Here is a 23430-nt window from a genome sequence, read left to right on the forward strand (position 1 = left end):
TTAATATTAAACGCTGGTCAGTTGTGCCTGAATTTTAAAAGAAGAAGGGTAAGTTAAGGCATATCCAATCATCCATTCCCATCATGGCCTGTACTTGTATTTCAGGTTGATTTTGGCGTATTCTTGGCTGAGAGGACAAGTTCATTTATTTGGCCAGGGAGCATATAGTGTCATTTTTGGTTTGCACAAGTATGTCCAGGTAAGAGGCACCCACACAGGAGGGCTTACACAGAACCTGGCTTTCAGGGCTGCTTACAGACCTGCTCTGTGTCCTGTTGTCATGCACAAGGAAGGACACAGCCAATGACAACCTTCAGCCATCTGAGGAGAAGCTGTGTCTGCAGAGGACAGTCATGAGCTGTGAGTCTAGAGACCTGTGATTATCTTCAGGGGCCTGTGGTCCTCAGCTTTCATGGGAGTTGTGTGGGTGCTGGCTCAAAGAGCATCCACCAGGATTCTAATCAGAATATCTCATTCACAGAAGGCAGTGGGTGACATGACAGCACAGAGGGACTCTGTGGGGCCAGCTGCATGGAGCACTGTGAGAGACTCACTGGCACCCGGGCTAGACAGAGCTTCTTGCAACTTCTGAAGCACATGGATTTGGATCTCTTAACATCATTTTGAAAGACCATTTATCATTCTGAAGGCAACCACTGTAATTAACTAAGATAACATGTTTAATAGCTAGGAATAAAATAGTTATTATTTTATTGCTAAGATGATTACAAGAAAACAAACAAACAAAAACAGCGTGAAGGAAAAGAGCAACACTAGACTGAGGGCTTTGGGTAAGAGCTTGAGACTCAGTAGTGAATCCCCTGAGCCATCTTCTGTCAATAGAGAGGGACAATCAGGAAAGGGAAATGTGCAGAAGACGCAACATCTTGTTTTGTTCAAGAATCCTAACAGGAAACAAGAAGTCTCCTTTCTGAGCATCACTGCGGGAAGATGGGTTTAATCTCCACATTCCGTGTCTCACACTTTTCAGCAATTAGGGCTCGGGATGAATTTAAAAGACACCATTCACTTCACAGCAGATGGGGACACAGTCAAGGCAGCAGTGAGAGGCAAGGCTGGGCTTTCAGTCTCAGAGCACAGAGCAGGTTCCCCACTACTCCACAGCCTGATGTCTTCTCCCAGATGTTCCAGATGTTCCAGGCCATTCTTGCCTTAAGGGCTCCAAGTTGTTAATGGGACACTGGCCCTCTTCCTTTCCCAGGGTGTCTAAGAACTTGGCTGTCTTTTGGGAAGTGTGGGCTTTGTTTGCCATCTAGAGGCAGATCTTTGGCATAGCAACTTATAGGAGTTTTCTACTGTGATAGCGAAAATAAATACATCAATAAATTTATCATAAATAAATTGACTTAATGTGTAGAATCTGTAAAAACATAAGATCAGCTTAAGAGCTTAAAAGGAGTCTGATGAGGTTGAAAAGACAACTTACTTTCAGTGAAGGACAGAGCAACAGATGCCTTTTTTTTTTTAATTGATGGCATTTTAGGAGTCATTATCAAAAGGTAAAAATAACAATTTGAAATAAGGTGCTAAAACAAAATTTTATAATCAAAAAATTATTTCCAAGAATCCTATAGATACATTTTCAGATTAAAACAGAAAAAAATGTGAGTTTATCATCAGATCCGCTCAATGGAAGATTTCTCAAATGTGTACTTGGAGCAAAAATAACATTTATTTTTCTATTTGCCAGTTCAAGATTTTTGATCTTTAGAAGAAAACAGCTTTCCTTTCATTTTGTTCCACTCATGCTGCTGAGGATGTGTGTGGGGGCAGCAACTGTGAGGAAGGAGGAAGCTCTGGGCTGAAGGTGGTTTTGCCTCCTGCCCACCTGAGTGACCACATGGAGCAGAGCCACCCACACCACCAAGGCCACCTGCCTGTCTGCACTGACATGTCACAGACAGAGAAACCTTGTCACATTTGGTCAACTTCAACTAGAGGCTTCTTTGTACCAGCCAATTCAAATTTTCTTTGTATCTTCTCTTAGGTTAAGGGGATCTTTTACCTTTCACCATGTTGTTTTTAGAGTATAGCCCTTTGTTACAAATTAGACTTGCAAAACACATTCTGAGAGGCACAGACTAAGCCAGGGAAATTGGAAGAGAAAAAGGAGATGTAGAAGGGGTCAGAGAAAACAAAAATGTGTCCTCGTTCACAAGTCCAAAACAAAGTCATTTACAACTCACAAAGGTGTAGACGCAGTTGGGTTTTGTAGGGAAAACTGCAGATGGGGCTAGTTTATGATTAAGTTCAGCATGGTGTGAGGCAGAGACAACAGGAAGCTGTGGAGTCCACACTGTCCCTACCATGTCTTCTCGCTTATTATAGGCTTTGGGTTTAACTATGGGATAAAAATGGTTTCATGAAAGAAATATAATAAAGCCAGACAGACTTGGCTTCAAATCCCAGTCCCGCCTGGGTTCAAATCCCAGCCCTGCATGTGCTGGTCATGTGACTTTGGGCAAACCATCCATGAGCTCTGATCATTGGTTTCCTCATCTGTGAAATGGAACATTGTGTATATCAGGAAGTCTCCTGAGGACTTAACCAGATGATGGACCTTGAAGTACATATATGTGTGTGTGTGTGCGCACGCATGTTTGTGTGTGTTTTAAAGATATATATGTATATGTGTGATCAATTATCATATGGTTTATCTTTCTAATATATACATATCCAATCCCCTTTTTATGTACCCTTGAAAATGTTAGAATAAAAAGGCTATGTAAGATCTTACTAGCCAGATGTCATTTTCAATTCAAATTCTTCCCTATTTATTCTACAACAAACAAGTGCATCACTAAGGGCAGTGGGGTTTCACGTGCATAGCTTCCACTGTAAACAATTCTGCCTTCTCTTTTATGTGTGGTATTAGAAAGACAAACAAGATGATAACTGACCATAACACTTTTAGTCTGAGTTGTCTCTGAGCTGCGTCTGTGTTAGTGTCTCATTCTTTGGCTCCTAAGGTTGTCACCACAGTTCTGAGTTCTAATTCTTTTCTTCCCACATGCACAGCCCTTCTCGGAATTCACTCTGGCCTCCTCCATGCTGGGAATCCAGACTCACCCTCCTGCTACCCTTCCCAGAATCCAGCACTAACTGCCTGGAAACTTTTCTTTGTAAGCTCTCCAAACGCAACCTCTGATAGAAACCTGGTTAGAAGAGTCAGCATCTTCCCATCAAAACCACTGAGAAGAAGGAGAAAGCTGCTAGCACAATGTTGCTGTTGAGGAGATGCATACAGTTCACAGCTTTTACGTCTTCTTCCAGTGTTCTTGTCTCTTTCTTGACCACTATTCTAATTTCATGATCATAAAGGAGGGAGGAATTAGGGACAACAAAAAGACTTTCATCCCTAAGACATAAAACTTGAAATTGAGACAGGAAGACAGCAGAACTTACGAACTCTTTGCAGTGGTTTGGAATCCCCTAGCTACAAATAGAGCAGATCCAAGATGTCAGGAAAGGACATCACTTATTTTGGTTACCACTTTTATTGCCTTCAACACCCACAAACACACACACACACACACACACATACACCACTCATACTCACCCATGATAATGCATTTCTTCTCCTAAAGGGCAGGTCAATGGCCAACGAGGCTTTCTCTTCAGTATCATTTAAGGTAAGTTACAATAATTTTAGAAACAAGTGAAAGTATAGCAATGGCTTAAGCAATGAGAAGAGATCTGAAGTTTGGCACATTTAGGATTAATATAGCAGCTTGGTGACAGGAGAAAGTCCCCAGATTCTTTCTACATTTCTGCTTGGTAAACTTGGCCACATTGACTTTTCTGTCTTGGGCTCAGTGCCTCATGGTCTCCAGAAGGCTGCAGGGACTTTAAGCTTCACGTCCTCTGGTAACTGCCCAAAGAGGAAATGGAGGGCAAAGCTCTTCATCATCCCTCTTTTTATGAGGGATCACCATTTTCCCCAGAAGTTCTGCCCTTCCTTCACACCCATGACATCTCACTGTGGAGCTGATCACATGTGCACCTAAATCCTGCTCATTTCCCAGGCTGGGAGCGGCTCAGTGTCCTTGTCATGCACAGCAGGACAGAGACAGTGCCCTATACACTAAAAGAGGAGTGGGTGGCTGTTCTGCAGGTGACACAATTTTAAATTCCACTGTGCTTCTAAAGAAAGTTGTATGAGGAAGAGAAAAGCTAGCGGCATCTTCATCTTCCAGCATTTGAAGAAGCTGGGCCCTGAGGATAAAAATGAAGTCAAATTTTACATTTCTCACATGACCTTGTTAGTTTCAGCAATTGTGGAAACGTAGCCTATGCATTTATGTAAGTCAAGGACATACTTTCAGTCACCAGATTACTTGTGGAGAAATTTATAATAAGATCCTTAAATCAGGGCTAAGGTCAGACTTGTACTGTCTGAGGGCTGCTGGCCCTGGGCTGTGGAGGAAGCAGGTGTTCTACAGAAACAAGGGGCTGAGACAAGGAAACCAAAGGCTCTGCCCACAGGGCTGCCTCACAGGGGCTTCAGGGAAGGAAACTGCTCACACACACATAGGCACTGCTCCAAGCCCAGTGTCTGCCACCAGGATGAAGGCTCAGAGACAAGGGTCTGGGAACTGGGCCCAAGCTTCTGGGGTTGGCTGCTCTCAGCTCTGTTCTCACTGGTTCTCAATGTCCAGGACTGTGCTGGAGCCAAAGAGGTCAGTAAATGTCCCCAGAGTCTTGATTGAGCCTGATTCTGTTACAGTTAGAAAGAAAAAGGACCACATGCTAAATAAACATAAAATTGTGCGAGTACATATATATGCATTTGTGACAAACTTTGTATATTAAATATGTATAATATCATAGATGTAAATTGCGGTGATATCTTTGTATCTACTATGCATATATATTATGAATAAATATTGTGAAAGGAAAATATCTTCGGTTCCCCAAATCACTAAGCTAAAGGGAAAATTCTAGCTGGGAAATGAATATGGCAAACCTGCCTCCCATTCTTTTCAAAGTCAGCCCTCTGCTCCCTGAGATAAATGCATATGTAATTACCTTCTCTGGAAAGGCTAATCAGAAACTGAAAAGAATGCAAGTTTTTCTCTCACCTACCTGTGACCTGAAAGTCCTCTCCCTGCTTCCAGTTGCCCTGCTTTTCACTTGGAGTTGTCCTGCCTTTCCAGACCAAACCAATGTTCATTTTACATATGCTGATTGATGTCTCATGTCTCACTGAAATGTATAAAACCAAGCTATGCTCTGACCACTTTGGGCACAGGTCTGCAGGACCACCTGAGGCTGTGTCACAGGCATGTGCCCTAAACTTTGGCAAAATAAACTTGCTAAATTACCCCATACCTGTCTCAACTGTTCTGGGTTCACAACGTAATATGTACATTTATATAAATAGGCATATTTTTAATCGTTGGTATAAAGTATGATGTTAAACTTTAACGCATGAACACTAAAAACCAGCAAGGTTTGCCACACCATGACCCTTTCTCACCACAGAGCCCAAGAGTCAAAAGCTCAAGACCCTCCCTGATGTCCTTGCTGGGTCAAACTGTAACAGTCTAAGGCTGAGAATGCTGAGTGACACAAGGGCTGTCTGGGAGCACAGAGGTGCAAGTGCTGAGGAGAGAGCGGCAGTGGCTCTGGGCACGCAGTAGAGAGACATTTTATGCTAAAGACCAGCATGGGTAGTTCTTCTCCTGGGGACTCCCATCAGACAGAGCAACACACTTGGCTCAGTGGCTGTGTTCACACACACACAAAACACTTGATGGTCCTTTGGCAGCCTCCCCTCTGACTGCAGCGATGTGGGATCTTGCTGACCAGCTTCTGTGGCCCACAGGGCTGCCAGGACTTTGTTCAGAATGAGCCTCCATGAAAGCAGCTCAGTTGCTGACAGCCAGAGTGACATCTGTCCATGTCCAGCACCCTTGACCCAGGCCTTGTGTCTAGGGGGAAATCATGAACTAGGAGGAGCTCAAAAAGGGCCTGGGTTCAGCTGGTGTCAGGATAGGATACTGTTAATACTCTACCTGGCCCTGCAGTTGACAGTGACCTCTCTCGGGACACAGGACAAGAGTCTGGGGACAGGGTGTATACAATGTCCCCTCTGACATCTACGTCAAAAGCAAACATGAGCACTGCAAAATACTAGTTGCAAGCAAGTTGTTCCTGCAGTTTGATGTAATTCTAATCAGAAAGCGAAAAAGCTGGTCACCTGATTGTGAAGGAAACATTTGTATTTAATGCAACCAAACTGAGGATGAAGTCTGAGTCCTCCCTCCTCACCAGAGTCTGACAACAGAAGAGGAGGAAAGCTGAGTATCAATGTCTACGAGGGCCTTCTGAGGCTGATCTTGCTCAGAGAGGGTTGGCACGGTGGGTGAGTCTGCTGGCACTACCACACCAAAGTCCCACAGCCTGGATGGCTTAAACAACAGAAATTTATATTCGCAATGATGTCATTGCTCATCTCCTGCTCGTGCTACTTACACTTAGTTCCTCTGCAATATCATTCTGTAAAAACTTTTACGCTCCACGATGCATTTATTAGGATTTTAAAATAAAATATTAAATGTCTAATGTTTTTTAATTTGAGGGCTCCAGTCTGCATGATTTCTATATAAATTTTGCCATATATCTATTAAACCTAATAGAAACGGCACTTTGGAATTTTAATTGCACTGGCCATTGAATCCATTATCACAGAATAGAAAACCACGTCCAATATACTTTAAACCCTAGGCCTGAAGCAGGAGCTTCTTGTTCTGTTCCTTCAGTCATTCTTTTGACTCTATCACACCATGTTCTGTCATGTAACTGACATTGTTGTGGGGTTGAGGCGGAGGTGGGGAGGGGATCCTTGTTCTTAGAGCTCCCAAGATGGTGGCAAGCCTCTTGTTCTCTGACCTGGGGTTCTTGGCCTCACGGATTAAAAGGAATGGAATCTTGGGCCCCTCAGTGAATGTCATAGCTCTATTCAGCTCCATTAGGATGAACCCCGGGCACTTAGCCTATGCAGGAACAATGGCCAGTCTCTGTCCCCATTGGGAAAGGCAATGGGCGCCGTCTGGCTGGATCAGAAGTGCAGCAGACACCCTGCCAGATGGGGAGGGGTGGAAGTCAATAATGGGTCTGGGATGGCGGCAAACAGCAGCGGTAGACAGCAAAGGAAAGCTCAGCTGGAGCAATAACAAACCAACCAGAGGAGTGTGCAGTTGCAAGATTTAATACAGTGATAACAGAGCTCCCATACAATAGGAGGAGACACAAAGGGGGTTGCCTTTGTGGGTTCGAATGCCTGGGTTTCTGTCCCGATCATTGTCCCTCCCGTGTGCTCTCAGACGAGAGATGATTGGCTATTTCTTTACCTCCCGTTTTTTCCTAAATAGCATTTTAATAAGTTCTCTTTACTACCTGAATGGTGGGGTGTGAGCTAAGTTACAAGCCCCGTGTTTAAAGGTGGATGTGGTCACCTTCCGGGCTAGGCTTAGGGATTCTTAGTCGGCCTAGGAAATCCAGCTAGTCCTGTTTCTCAACATGACTCATCATTAAGTTTGATGAAAATTTAACATACGATTTTAAGTGAAATCAATTGAAACCTACATTTTTTTACACTTTTATACCTAAAATAGAGGATACCGGTATATTTTCTAGTAATGATTACATAATATGTAAAAAAGGCTTTTTGGTATTCTTTGACATACTTTCTCATGGGGACACACCATTAAATTTGTCATCTCTAAAACAATATTTAGATTAATTGCTTTTAAAATTCTTAAAACTGGGGTAAGAAGGAAAAATGTCATGTAATTCTTCATTATTCATGTGACATATTTACTGAGTCTATGTTGTCCGTCTGTGAGTTCATGCTGTTTATTTTCAAAGCTCACTCTTGGAACTGGAAGAACTTTCACTGAGATGAAGGTAATTGAGGAGAATTGAAGTATTTTGGCATTGAGATCTTTTATCTGCCATGTATTTACCAGGTCTATGAATAGTCAAAATGTAAACATTTTTACTAATTATTCTTTGCCACACTCCCCTGAGGACAGCTTGTGTGGAACGCCTTCTCCAGCATGACACTGGAGAGGTAGTTTAGTGCATGAGTGCTAAAAAAGATACAAGGTTGGGAAAGTGAAACAGAAAAACGATTTCTCAGTAGGACCAAGTATCATCCTGTATAAAATAAACCGCAAGCTGGTCATTTCCAACACGTATTCCATTTGTGTTGTCACTAATCTGCATCCATGGTCTGGTTGTTCTGACAACTAAATATACTTGAAAAATGTAGGCAAGATAGGGAGGGATGAATTTCCATTCACTCTCTCTTCATCATAGCTGGTTGCTCCCAGGGCACATGGCCCCCATGAATTCTCCTGCTGGTGCCTTCCCAAGGCCGTGGCAGCAGATGGGACCTTACCGTATGGAACTGAGGCACAGTTGAGGCTCTCATCAGCCAGAGTCCTCAGCAGCAAACCCTACCCTTGAGTGCCCCAAACAGCCTCCTTTTCTGCAGACTCAGAGACCCTGCAGAGCAGCTCCCAGGCAGCAGCTCATGTGGGCAGCTGGGACACCACAGCAGGGAGGTTTGTGTTTAAGACAGTACCACTGTGTAAGGATATTATGTAGCTTACATGTATTAATAACCTCAGCCTCCACGCTGCTGATTTTGAGTTTAAAATATGTGCCTGACCCATCGCCATTGAATCTGTCTGGGACTCCAGAGGCCCACTGGAAACCCCATAGATCAGGAGCTGTGGAGACTGGCATGGCTTCTACAAGTACCAATACAAATAGGTGTTTCCATTACTATGCAGGAGACTGTGACTAAACCTGCAGGACATGGAGGCAGGCTCCCCAGGGATGACGGACAAAGAGAATGGAGTTTGGCTCATCACAATATCCCCACTGGATCTTGAAATAAGAGAAAGAAGTACAAGATTATGTACAAATATTATGAGCAAATTTCATGATTTCCCTAATGACATGGATTTATCATTCATCTTTTAAAAGATGTTTGATTCGCATCATAAAATTTTTTTTTTTTAATGAGCTAAGGGGGAGCGTGGTGGCTCACACCTGTTATCCCAGCACTTTGGGTGCCAAAGCAGGCAGATCACCAGAGGTCGGGAGTTCAATATGAGCCTGACCAACCTGGAGAAACCCTGTCTCTGCTAAATACAAAAAATTAGCCAGACGTGCTGGTGCATGCCTGTAATCCCAGCTACTCGGGAGGCTGAGGCTGGAGAAACGCTTGAACCCTAGAGGCAGAGGTTGGGGTGAGCTAAGATCGCACTATTGCGCTCCAGCCTGGGCAACAAGAGCTAAACTTCGTCTTAAAAAACAAAACAAACAAAAAACAAAACAAAAACAAAAAAAAATGAACTTGGTATTTACTAGGTACAAGAGACCCTTTATTAAAAGATATTATTCAAGGCCCTGGTCATTGTTCTTTCAGGTGGTTTCTAATTATTACCCATAGGCTCAAAGTAAAGGGAGAGAGAAAGATCTGTCACACAAATGGAAAGCAAAAAAGATCAGGGGTTGCTGTGCTTATTTCAGATACAACAGACTTTAAACTAACAATGATCAACAAGGATGAAAGAGCATTACATAATAATAAAGAGTCAAATTTAACAAGAAGACATAACTATCCTAAGTATATTATATAAGCACACACAGTGGAGCACTCAGATTTATAAAACAAGTTCTTAGAGACTTACAAAAACACATACATAACCACACAAACATAGTGTGAGACTTCAGCAACACACTGACAGTATTTGACAGATCACTAAGGCAAATACTAACAAAGATATTCAGAACCTAAACTTGACACTTGTCAAAATGGAACAAACTGACATCTACAGAACAACCACTAAAAATAACAGAATATACATTATTCCCATCTGCACATGGCAAAAACTCTAAAATTGACTATACACTCACCCATAATGCAAGGCTCAACAAATTCAAAAAATAAAAATGATAGAATGAAACGGAATCATACCAACTACACTCTTAGACTGAAGTGCAATAAAAATAAAAATAAATACCAAAAAGATCTTTCAAAACCATAAAATTAAGTAGAAATGTAAAAATGTAACAATCTGCTGCTTACACACTTTCGGGTAAATCATGAAATTTTGCAATGAGTTAAGAAATTCTTTGAAACTGATGTAAACAAAGAGACAATATACCGGAATCTCTGGGACACAGCAAAAGCAGTGTTCTGAGGAGTTTATAGTGCTAAATGTCCACATCAAAAAATTAGAAAAATCCCAAATTAACAGCCTAACATCACACCTAGAGGAAGTTGAGAAACAAATGTGAGCCAACCCCAAAGTTAGAAGAAGAAATAACCCAAATCAAACCTGAACTGAATGAAATAGAGAGGAGAAAAAAAAAAGGTCAATAAAATCAAAAATTGGGATTTTGAAAGAAGAAATAAGATTGATAGACTGCAAGCTAGACTAATAAAGAAAAAAGGAATATCCAAATAAAAACAACTAGATGTGACAAACAGGACATCACCACTAACTCCTCAGCAATAAAACAAACAAACGAAAAACACTTGGACTCTATAATGAAGACCTCTATACACAAAAACTAGAAAACCTAGGAAAAAGTGTGTAAATTCCTGGAAATGTACAATCTCCCGAGAATCTCCCAGGAAGAAGTTGAACGCCTGAACAGACCAATAATGAGTTTTGAAATTGAATCAGTAATAAAAAGTCCACGAATCAGAAAAAGCTCTGGATAAAAAAAAAAATTTTTACAACCAAATACTATCAGACATAGAAAGAGCTAGTACCAATTGTAGTGAAATTATTCCAAAAAACTAAGGTGGAAGATCTCCTTTCTAGCTCATTCTGTGAAGCCAGCATCTGCCTGATAATAAAAACTGACAGAGGCACAACAAATAAAAACTTCAAACCGATATCTCTCATGACATAAATACAAAATTTCTCAACAAAATACTAGCAAACCTAATTGTGTAGCACATCAAAAGCTAATCCACCATAATCAATCAGGTTTTATTCATGGGATGCATAGTTGGTTCCAAATGTAAAAATCAATACATGAGATTCACTTCATGAACAAAACTAAAAACAAAAACTACGTGATATCTCATTAGATGCAGAAAAGCCTTTTGGTACAATTCAATGCCCCTTCATGCTAAAAACCCTCAACAATCCAGGCAACAAAAGTACACAACTTAAAATACTAACAGCCATCTATGACAAACTTACAGCCAACATCACACAGAATGGACAAATGCTAGATGCACTTCCATTGAGACCTGGAATAAGGCAAGGATACGCACTCTCACCACTCCTATTCAACGCAGTACTGGAATTTCTAGCCAGAGCAATCGGGCAAGAGAGAAAAATAAAAGGCATCCAAATAGGAAGAGAATAAGTCAAACTATTTCTCTTTGTAGACAATGCTATATTATACACAGAAAATCCCACTGTCTCTGCCCAAAAGCTTTGAGATCTCATAAATAGCTTCAGCAAAGTTTCAGGAAACAAAATCGGTGTATATAAATCAGTAGCATTTCTATACACCAATAACATTGACACCAAGAACAGGTCCAAGAATCCAATCCCATTCACAATAACCATAAAAAGAATAAAATACCTAGATATACAACTAAGCAAGAAGGTGAAAGATCTCTACAACAACAATGACAAAATACTGTTGAAAGAAATCAGAAATGACACAAACATATAGAAAAACATTCCGCCTTCATGGCTAGAATCCATACTTTTGAACTGGTCATACTGACTAAAGCTGTTTATAGATTCAATGCTATTCCTGTGAAACTAACAATAACATTTTTCACAGAATTAGAAAAAAAAAATTCTAAAATTTACTTGGAACTACATTAGAGCTAAAAAAATAAAAAATAAAAAAATCTTACACAAAAAGAGCAAAGCTGGAGGCATCACATTACCCAACTTCAAGCTAGACTACAAGGCAACAGTAACTAATTCAGCAGAGACAAAAACAGGAACCCTAGACCAGTGGAACAGGTTAGAGGGCTCAGAAGTAAAGCCACACACCTACAACCATCTGATCTTCAGCAAAGTTGACTAAAACAAGCAATGCGGAAAGGACCCCCTTATTGAATAAACGCTGCTGGGATAACTGGCACCTATATGCACTGAAATGGAAACCTTTCACTATATAGAAAGTCAACTCAAGGTGGATTAAAGGCTTAAATATAAAATCTAAACTACAAAAACTCTCATAGAAAATCCGGAAATGCCATTCCTGACATTTACCCACGGAAAGAATTCATGACATAGACTCCAAAAGCAATTGCAATAAAAACGAAAATTGTTAAGTGTTACCTAATTAAACTACACAAGTTCTTTACGGCAAAAGTACTAACAAAACAGTAAACAGACAGCCTACAAAATGGAAGAACATATTCACAAGCTATGTAACTCACAAAGATCTAATATCCAGAATCTATAAAAAAAAAAAATTCAAACAAACCAACAACAAAAAACAACTCCGTTATAAAATGAGCAAAGGACTTAAAAAGAAGTTAATCAAAAGAAGACGTACAAGCAGCCAATAAACATTAAAAAATGCTCATCACCACTAATCATCATAGAAATGCAAATCAAACCACAATGAGGTACAATCTCGTGCCAGTCAGGACGGCTATTACTGAAAAGGCAAAAAATGACAGATGTTGATGAGGTTGCAGAGAAAAAGGAATGCTCATACACTGCTGGTGGGAATGTAAATTAGTTCAGCAATTGTGGAAAGCAGTGTGACGACTTCTCAAAGAACTTAAAACAGAAGTACCATTCGACACAGCAATCACACTATTGCACATATACCCAAAGGAATATAAGCCATTTTACTATACACACATGTACACACATATGTTTGTAGCAGCACTGTTCACAATAGGAAAGATATGAAATCAACCTAAATGACTATTAATGGCAGGCTGGATAAAGAACATGTGGTACATATACACCATGAGATACTACGCAGCAATTACAAATGAAATAATGTCCTTCGTAGCTACATGAATGCAGCTGGAAGTCATTATCCTAAGCAAATTCACACGGAATCACGAAACTTGATCAGACAGCACTGTCCTGTGGTCACAGCCTCCTGCCTCACCATCTTCCTGTCACAATATGAGGACTTTCATTTTTCTCCTTTTTCTCTTTCTTTTTCTTTTTCTTTCTTTCTTTCTTTCTTTCTTTTCTTTCTTTCTTTCTTCTTTTGTTTCTTTGTTTCTTTCTTTCTTTCCTTTTTTCTTTCCCTCCCTTCCTTCCTTCCTTCCTTCCTTCCTTCCTTCCTTCCTTCCTTCCTTCCTTCCTTCCTTCCTTCCTTCCTTCCTTCCTTCCTTCCTCCCTCCCTTCCTTCCTTTCTTCCTTTCTTTCTTTCTTTCTTTCTTTCTGCTTTCTCTCTCTTTCTTTCTTTCTTTTCTTTTTCTTTCTCTCTCTCTCTCTCTCTCTCTCTTTCTTTCTCTTTCTCTCTTTCTTTCTTTTTTTTTTTGAAGGAGTCTTGCTCTGTCACCCAGGCTGGAGTGCAGTGGTGTGATTTTGGCTCACTGCAACCTCTGACTCCCAGGTTCAAGCGATTCTCCTGGCTCAGCCTCCTAAGTAGTTGGGATTACAGGCATGTGCCAGCATGCTTTGCAAATTTTTGTATTTTTACTAGAGATGGGGTTTCACCATAATGACCGGGTTGGTCTCGAACTCCTGAACTCAGGCAATCTGCCTGCCTTGGCCTCCCAACGTGATGGGATTACAGGCGCGAGCCACCGTGCCTGGCCTTGGACTTTTCTTGATCATGGAAACAGACAGATATCAGGGAGGAGTGAAATGAGTGCTGGGAGCTGTCTGAGCTCACTCCTCTGCTTTTTCAATCTGGTTTCAAGTCACCTAATCCATCAAAATAAATGCAATTTTGCCTCACCAGGCACAGTGGCTTCTCTCACGGTCAACTGATTCAATGATAGAACAAGTAAGAAGGAACGAATGGACTGTTATTTGTGCTTCTCAACCCAAGCTGACCAAGAGGTTGCCTTTGGTGTTCACATCTCCTAAGTTCACCGTGCATTTCATCTCCCCTCTGCTGCACTAGCGTCCAAGTGCATGTGATGCTTCTGCCGCATTACTTAAAGCTTCTTTCTGAAGTCTGTTGAAGTTAAGAGAAACTTTTACCAGTGGAAATGTCACTAAATAAAAAGAGGCCTGAAATTTCTCTAGCTTTCACATTTTCTCTACTTCCTCTCTAAAATATGTTGAAGGAAACCTATTTCCCCTTGATTATCAGGTTCTACGACCCCAGTCCACACCACAGGACACTTTGTTCAGAGTTTGTCCTGAACCATAATAAGAAAGAAATGGCCATATGATCATCATTTTTTCAATTTAATGCAACAATTATCATGCCAATTCTTTGAATTAAGAACTATCAACCAGAAAACCCCAGACAAGAGTGAATAGAAGTAACATTTCGATCTTCTCTGTACCCATAATGAATAGTCGTCTCTCAGATTCTCCTGTTCTGTTGATGGGGTAACAACGTCTTACACATCGGTGTTTCAGGGCCTCAGCACATCAGGTAAGACAGTGATTTGACATTACAAGAGTTTGTATTTTGACTTTCCCTGACTAGTAATGAGTTTTCTCCTTTCTGTAAGGACAGCTGCCCCTGGACACATGACAACATCATGAACATACATTGCTTCACTTTTTTTTTTTTTTTGGTGCTATAATTAAGTTGCTTCTTCCAGTGCTAAATCATGGAAGGATTTCTTGACCCTGATAAAAGCACTCAGAAATCTTCCAAGAGATGATTCTGGCAGAAACGTGACTGAAAAGAAAGGCAAACGCATATATAGGGAAACTACCACTGTCCTCTAGATGTTGGGTTAGGTGCACTGTACTCATTTTACATGCATTGTTAATCCGAGCACTCATGTGTGGTACTATGTTAGTGGTTCAGGAGAGGTTATGCTACTTAACAAGTTGAATGCTCAGAAGAGCCACAGGCATGCAAGCCTTATTAACTGAAATTCATATTGTTGAGTTCACGCATGGATTTCTATGGTTCATGTGACTTCCTAAAAATTTTGGGAAAGATGACAGACTGAAGACCAAGCATTTGATCCTCTTAATTACTAAGAGCTGGTCCTCAGTAATGGAATAGAGACAAATATTCACTTGGGAAGCATTTATTTTTGATCTTGACATATTTTCAAAGATCCAGTCATAGCCCTTCCAAACCAACTTTATCTCCAGTCCTTCAGTTTTGTTTCTTCTGAGGCCTGATGATCTCTGCAAACCAATAGCCAATGTCATGGAATTGCTAATCTCTCATTGCAAAGTGTACAGTGACTTCACACTTGGAGTTTACCCACTATTGTAACTTCGAGTCTCCCAGGACATCCTTGACGATGGCAGTGGTGTGACATCACTACAGTACCCAGGTATGAGATCTCCATCCAGCATGGCATCAGTGGGGGCATATGCATGATTGGACTTCCATAGGATGCAATGATTCATTTTTAACATCAGGCAGTTATCCCCGTTCAAACCCTTTACCCCTCCACTAGAGTTAGAAAAATATCTTAAGGTGTAAATGGCCATTAAGTGAGTGTTTTATAAGTAATAGCTATAAAGGAAAATGCTGTAGCCGGAGCAGATACTATACCAGGTCTTGGGCACCAGTGTTTTCATGGAGGGAAACTGAAATAACCTTCACAGATTTAATTTTTGTGTAACTATTTTGTAAATATGGATGTGTTACTTCTATATATGTGTATATATATACACTTACATAGCCTTATTTAGATATAAATATGTGTACATATAAGTATCTGCAGTCAATATTTCAAAAATATAAACGCACCAATATGTATGTTATACACACTCAAATATGTACATTTTCCCCAAATGATATCAATTTCATAGTTTTTATTGGTAGTAAGTTTTAATGTTTTAAATGTTGTCAGTATCTATATATATGGATTAATAAATATTCATATTTATGCCATCAATTTTAATAAAATGCATCTATCTAAATAGGTAGATGTATGAATACCGTATTGGTCAGTTTTTGCACAAGAATTATTGACAATCAAACGCTTAAACTCTTAGTGTTTTATACACTAGGTATTTATTTTCACATTCCTGAATGTTCATTTTAATAATCAATTGGCTGATCAAGGCCAGGATCAGCTGGTTGGTTCGGCTGCAGGGAACTGAGCTTGTCTCCAGCCTATGGATTGCATTTATCTGAGGCCAAGACTGAAGAACACTGACTACTCAGGGCAGAAGGTTCTCGTGGCAGATCTCAGGAGTAGACAACATCCCAAACCAAGCTGACCTGATACAGTTATAATAGTCCAAGAATCTCTAACATAGGTACACACAACTTTAATTGATTCTTTCACTTGGTAATCATTAAAGTTTCTAAAAACTTTTACTCCAGTTAAACATTTTTGTTTATTCCATGGGTATATAACTATGATTTTCAACCTTTGAAATCTTCAAAATGATTTCAAATGCAATGTTGCATCAATTGGAAAGTAAAGCTGGGTGTGCTTTCAACATGTGAGCCTCCATTGAAATTTTCTCAAATGTCCTCATTGAGAAAAAAATACGTCTCTTTAGCGAAAATATCACCTAAAACATACCTTGTTAAGCTTTATATAGATCACCTGTTACCATGTTAAAAGGAAGATTGTCTGTCAGGTAATTTGAGGTGGGCATGCAATGTTTCATACAAAACACCCTCTCAGTATTGCTGAGGTGCTGCTGGGTTCTGGATAATTTTGAGTAGCAAAGGACTTTCATATTAAGGGGAAAAGTGCTATATCCATGTTTAGGATTTCTCTTGTTGTTTTCCTTTTTGTCAAGGAAAAAGGTTGCCAAATGATTGTTATAACTATCTATTTACTTATCTTTTTGTTTCGTTTTGTTTTGTTTTGTAGAGAAAGAGTCTTCCTATGTTACCCAGTCTAATTTCAAACTCCTAGGATGATGCAATTCTCCTGCCTTAGCTTCTCAAAGTGCTGGGGATTACGGGCATGAGCTACCACACAGAGTCTTACACTTTATTTCATACAGTTTCCTGGTTTTTCTGTTTCATCTGTGGCTTAATGAAGTTTTGTTGCTATGAATCCAGACTTGCTGGTAAGACTTGAAAGCACATTCGAGTGTATTCTGGGACAATCTGTAACTGGCAAAGTTTTGAGCCTTGTAGAAAGAGTAACCTTACTGACCTGTCAGCTGTCAATTCCCCATCACTACTATCACTTCTGGAAGCACATTTTCCAAAATGCCTTTTCTCTCTATGGTTTCTTTAGAGGTGCTTAATGAGAGGCTGTCCCATGAGATTGGGAAGTCAGAGTGGTGGATTCATGTACACTGATACCCGAAGTAAAACACGTGGAGTTGTGTGTAGACTGGAGAATCACTTGGAGATGTGTTGCAGGCAGTTGAGAGCATCAACATCCTCAGTCCGGGGCTTACCAGACAGGTCTGAGGATCATCACGCGGGTACTCAGCACATACTACCAGGAGCAGGTGCACTCTGACTTCTGCAGGAGCATTTGAGAATCCCCTGTCTAGTGACTGCTTCATGAATAACATACAATAGGCTTCGAAAAGACTGTGGTTTAGACTAATTTATTCAACTTGAACAATTTCTCCTTGAAATACCAAGAATAGCTTCTCTTTTGCTGTATGAATTCCAATTATCCCATAACATAGACTCCTCAGGTGGACTTATCTCTCTTCCTTATTCAATCAGGACAGGCATTGTCACATCTTTCTGCTGGCGATGAGGGCAAAAGAGGCTTAGAGTTCAGAGGAGCCTCCCTGAACCCCTCTACAAAAGTCTCCCAATGACTTTCAAAACCTGACTGAATTTGTGAAATGCTCTCAGCAGATGGAGGCACCAGGAAGAGCATCTGGGGTGGCTCAGCCTCACACATCTGCTTCCTTGGGGGTTTATGTTATGACTTGTAACACTGTGGGGGATACCATAACCATACTGACAGTAATAAGTTGCAAAATCTTCAGGCTGCAGGCTGCTGATGGTGAGAGTGAAATCTGTCCCAGATCCACTGCCACTGAACCTTGATGGGACCCCACTTTGCAAAGTGGATGCCTTATAGATCAGGAGCTTAGGGACTTTCCCCGGTTTCTGCTGATACCAGGCTAAATTATTGCTAATGCCCTGACTCGCCTGGCAAGTGATGGTGACTCTGTCTCCTACAGATGCAGACAGGGAGGATGGAGACTGGGTCAGCTGGATGTCACATCTGGCACCTGAGGTTGGAAACATAAAAACAAATATTCTTAATATTAATCATGTTATCAGAGGACTTCCCTGAAGTTTCAGCCAGAACTGAGCACATTGACGGAGTAAATTCCTAGTGTTTTCCTTCCTTACCTGGGAGCCAGAGCAGCAGGAGCCCCAGGAGCTGAGTGGGGGCCCTCATGTCCATGCTGTGTCCTGACTGGGACTGACTCCTGCACAGGGTGTGACCAGCCTATTAAAAAGTCTTCAGGGCAGGAGGCTGTGCTCTGGGAACATGCAAATCAGCAGGGGATGGGGCAGGCTGGGCACAGCTGCAAGGCTGGCAGATCTCAGTAATTCAGCACAGGGGCAGTGTCCCCAGGGTCCCAGGTCATACCAGGACAGCATAAATTTGCCTGGATGGAATGTATTTCTCTCTGGGGCCACTGGTGTGACAAGAGATATTCTGGGGGGGAAAAAGTCAAACTTTAATACAAGCCTAAGGACTACATGGAATAATATATTTTATACTTGTATTGGGAGTATACAGGAGAGTATAACCACTTGCAGGGAACATCTAATAAAGTCTTGGAGGGTGCATCTATCAGGTTTTCAAGTTACTTAAATGGATGCAGAGGTTAACAATCCCTTTTGCTATACTAACAACTCCTCTGTGATTGTCACCTGGTTCCCATTGTTTCATGTGAGAAAAACAGTCTTTATCAGAAGCATATTTAATACACTCCAAAATATTTGTAGTGACCTTAAACATTCGTTATTACCAGTATGTTTTCAAGAAAATTCCTGCAGATGCACAATAATAATGCTGTGATTCCTCAGTGTCTGTGCCACTCACGGATCTTCCATGATCTTGAGCTATAGGTCTCTTTAGCACCCAGGGTCTCACTGGGCAGCAGCTTTGTCTTGGTTTGTGGCTCCCTTTATTCTACCCACTTTTCTGCCCTTGGGTATTATTTCCCATAGGTCATCAGTGTGAAGGGTTGTCTAGTAATGCTAGATCTGTTTACTTCAGACAACATCTCTGTTTCTTCCTCCAACTGTTGAAGCCTGAATCAGGACAAACTTGAAACTCTGGGTCAATCTACACCCCAACATCAATTGCCTTCAAAGGAAGAAGACCAAGGTAATGTATCTTGCCTAATGCCCTGAGCTGCCTTTCCCACCAGAATATGCGTGAGTGTTCAGGTACAGCTCTCAAAAAACCTGGCTTTCTGGAAAGCAGGGGAGGGAGAGGCCCTGGGGAAAGGCCAGGTCAATGAACACTTTCTCTTCTGTGAGGGTGGCAACTACTCAGTAGGCTGCCCTGCACCATCAATGCCACTTTTCTCTTTGACTCTTTAGCAGTGAGTGGGGACAGCATCCTGACTCAGATGCCAGCCTCCTTGCCTCACATCCAGGAAAGAGAGTCTCCATCTCCTGCCAAGCCACCGCCCATGTACATGGAGAAATGCTTTGAATCTGGATAAAACTTGGAAACAGATTTGAACTGCTATACCTCACATGTCTGCCCCTGCCCAGGCATCCCAGCCTGGTTGTGCAGCAAGGAAACTGGAATCAACTACATCGACATGAGAATGCTAGAGCCTGGGCACTCCAGGGAGGATTACTCATGCATCACTAAGGGTGGCCAGACCACAGTGTTATAACCTGTACACAGTTCTCCTGCTGCTTTCCGAGACCCGAATTTCAAGGGAAGTTACTGGTAAACTGCTTGCTAAGATTTAGGTTCAGAGAAAAGCAGTTCTGGATTGCAATACACAATTTTGTGAGTGTGTGTATGGAAGGGTGAATATAACTGTCACTCTTACAACCCTTTCCCTTTTCCCTTCACTGTACTTCTGCTGATGCCCCATGGCCATGTCTTTTCCTCACTGCTCTATCTGAAGCTGGAGAAGGCAGCCCTGCCTGCACACATGGCCTATCACAGCACCTGGAATGAGCATCCTCTAGGAAAGCCCTCAATCAGTGAGGACAGGGGAGATCTATACATACCCCAGCTCCCTCCCTTCTCAGGTGGTGTGATACCAAGACATTTTCCCAAGTTTCCACCTGGGCTTTGTCTCTATTCATCCTCAGTGGTAGCTTCTCACTGAGGACTTTTTTGGTATCGCTATTCTCTTTCCTCTGTCACTGCCTTGTTTTCTCCCAGTATTTTCTGTGCATTTTAAATATGCTGCCTGAATGGGCATCATTGTCCCTGAAAGATCCAACCTTAGATAGTGGACAAACCCTCGTTCTTGAACAGTAGAGTCTGAATATTTGCCAATTCTTTTTTCTTTTTTTTCATGCATAGGGATATTCAGAAAATTTAGGAAACACCTGAATTATCTGGGAAAGACAGCATCATCACAAAGGTCTTTATAATAGGGACAAGTGGGGGTAACAGTCAGAGAGGAAAGGAGACAATGGAGAGGGATGCTTCAGTGATGGAGAAAGGGTCCAGGCAGCCCGGAACATGGGGCTATCTTTGAAGATGAAAAGCTGAGAATCAGATTCTCTCCCCTGGAGCTTCCAGAAGGAATATAGCACTACTGATATCTTGATTTTAAATCTGAGACTTCTCACTGCCAGAACTGTATGATAATAAATTTGTGTTGTGTGAAGCCAGTAAGATTCTGGTAACTTGTTACAGCAGGAGTAGGAAACTAACACAAGGAGGGCAGGGGTGTCTTTTACCTCCTTAAGGGCATGGTCGCCCTCTGTTCTTCCAAATATTTTTATCTTGTCATTTTGTAGTGTCAGTTTTAACAAGACACACAGAAAATTTCACTGTGAAGATGGCTAGCAGAATCCTTGTTATGTTTAAATGCTCTTGGATAAATCCTTTGATTAACTCTCATACTCTCTGGGTATGTGATTAACTCTTGTATGCTCTGGATATGAGAAAAGTCAGGGAATATTTATTCATTTGTTTTCACATTAGGAGGAGAAGTCAGATTTACAAGACACAATCTGAGAGGGAAGGACTGGTCAGAGAGATGAGGATGGTAGACAAGATGCAAAGTGTTCAGGGCAATGCAAGATGTGCCCCTGCCCTCAAATCTTAAAGAAAGACATTTAATATTTGTAAAGACTTTGGAAGTTTTGCTTTGTAGACAAAACTGCATTAGGCCCTGAGTTTATAATTGGGGTAATCATGGCAAGGTGCAGAAGTAGCAGGGAGCTTGTGTCGAGAATTTCACACAACCCTTCTGGCTTTGTCTCTTCTCTGAATTTAAAGGCCATTCAATCCTCTGTGAAACAAATGTGGCTGTGTGGAAGCAACATATATAGGGTTATGCAGACCTGGGTTCCAAGCTCAGCCCTGACAATTGCTGACCATATATCTTTGTGCAAACCACCTCTGTTGAACTGTTTCAACTATGGGCTCTGATGGACAGTTTACTCATCTGTGAAACGGATCACCAGGGGTATCAAGGGCTGCCCTGAGGGTTTCTCTAGTTGATACACCAGGAAATGCACCTGTATGTATGTATGTATGAAAAGAATACTTAGGGCCTCTTTTATGCATCTTGAGTATCTTACAATGAAGGTTCTATAGGAGATACTACTAGTCAAATGTCATTTTTTTGTATTATTATACTTTAAGTTCTGGGGTACATGTGCACAACTTGTAAGTTTGTTACATAGGTGTACATGTGCCACGTGGGTTTGCTGTACCCATCAACTCGTCATTTACATAAGGCATCTGTGGTCAATTTTAGAATAAGTGTGACATGCTGCTGAGAAGAATGTATATTTTGTTGATTTGGGGAGGAGAATTCTGTATATGTCTATTAGGTCCACTTGGTCCAGAGCTGAGTTCAAGTCCTGGTTTGGTGTTTTTATGTTGTTGTTGTTTTGTTTTTGTTTTTTGTTTTCTGCTTTTTGCTTTTTTGTTTTAGTTTTTTTTCAGGCAGGTTCTTGCTCTCTTGCCCAGGCATGAGTGCAGTGGTGGGGTCTCGGCTCACTGCAACCTCCACCTCCCAAGTTTAAGGGATTTTCCTGTCTCAACCTCCCAAGTAGCTTGGACTACAGGCACATGCCACCAGGTCCAGCAAATCTTTTGTATCTTTTAGTAGAGACGGGGTTTCATCGTGTTAGGCAAGATGTTCTCAATCTCCCGACCTCATGAACAGCCACCTTGGCCTCCCAAAGTGCTGGGATTACAGGTGTGAGCCACCACACCCAGCCTCAGATGTCATTTTCGACTAAGAATTGTCAATATTTATTCTGTAACTAACAGATGCCCCTGTATACACTGTGGGGTTTCCTGTACAATGTTTCCATCATAAAAATCTTCTTCTAACCAATTATGTGTAATACTGGAGAATTGAAGGTGGAGAGAGCAAATCATCATACTACCTTTAGGCTGGACTTACCCTAAGCTCCATTTTTATTAGAATTATTGGGCTAATAATTACCAAAACTTTGGTGGCTTAAAGCAACAGAAATATATTCTCCTATAGTTCTGGAGGCCACAAGTCCAGCTCTAGTTTCAGGGGTCAAGAGCAGGCTGTCATCAGACCAAGCTTCTACAGGGACTCCAGGGGGAAGTCTACTTTTTGACTTCTAACTTTTGGTAGCTTCAGCTTTCTTTGGCTTGAGTCCACATCACTTCAGTCTCTGCCACTGTCTTCAAATTGTCTTCTCTTCTGCAGGCTTTGTTAAAATGTCTGTCTATGTCCATCTTATAAGGACATTACGATTGTCCTTATAAGATAGACATAGACAGACGTTTAACAAAGACAGGCCCATTTAGGGCCCACCTGGTCAATACAGGATAATCTGCCCATTTCATAACCCTTAATTTATATGTGCAAAGGCCCTTTTCCTATATAAGGTGTATGTATAGGCTCCATGGAATAGGACATGATCATTTGAGCATCATACTCAGCAATAAACCATTAAAGAACATACTGTCAGTGTTGGTACTATACACACATCACACACTCTTCTCCCTCTCTCCTCCTCTTTCTCTTCCTTGTGATTGTAAATCTCCTCACTTCCCTAAGCGTATCCAGTACTACCTATGTCCAGGTTAGAGCGGCACACATAGGAAGGCCTTGCTGTGGTTTCGCTTAGAGACCTGCTCTATCCCTCATTATCATTCAGAAAGAAGACACA

At 41.3% G+C, this 23430-nt stretch overlaps 1 gene segment (V, D, J or C); it reads right to left on the bottom strand.

The window, feature by feature from the left end:
- Positions 1 to 1114: 1114 nt before the first annotated feature.
- Positions 1115 to 18595, bottom strand: LOC101003678. The segment is given in 6 exon segments: positions 1115 to 1273; positions 2208 to 2362; positions 7612 to 7631; positions 11484 to 11486; positions 18056 to 18332; positions 18457 to 18595. Coding segments are annotated over 6 exon segments (669 nt in total).
- Between the last annotated feature and the right edge of the window lie 4835 nt (positions 18596 to 23430).

The sequence above is a fragment of the Papio anubis genome, chromosome 14 (assembly GCF_008728515.1).
Source record: "Papio anubis isolate 15944 chromosome 14, Panubis1.0, whole genome shotgun sequence".
Classification (NCBI taxonomy): Eukaryota; Metazoa; Chordata; class Mammalia; order Primates; family Cercopithecidae; genus Papio; species Papio anubis.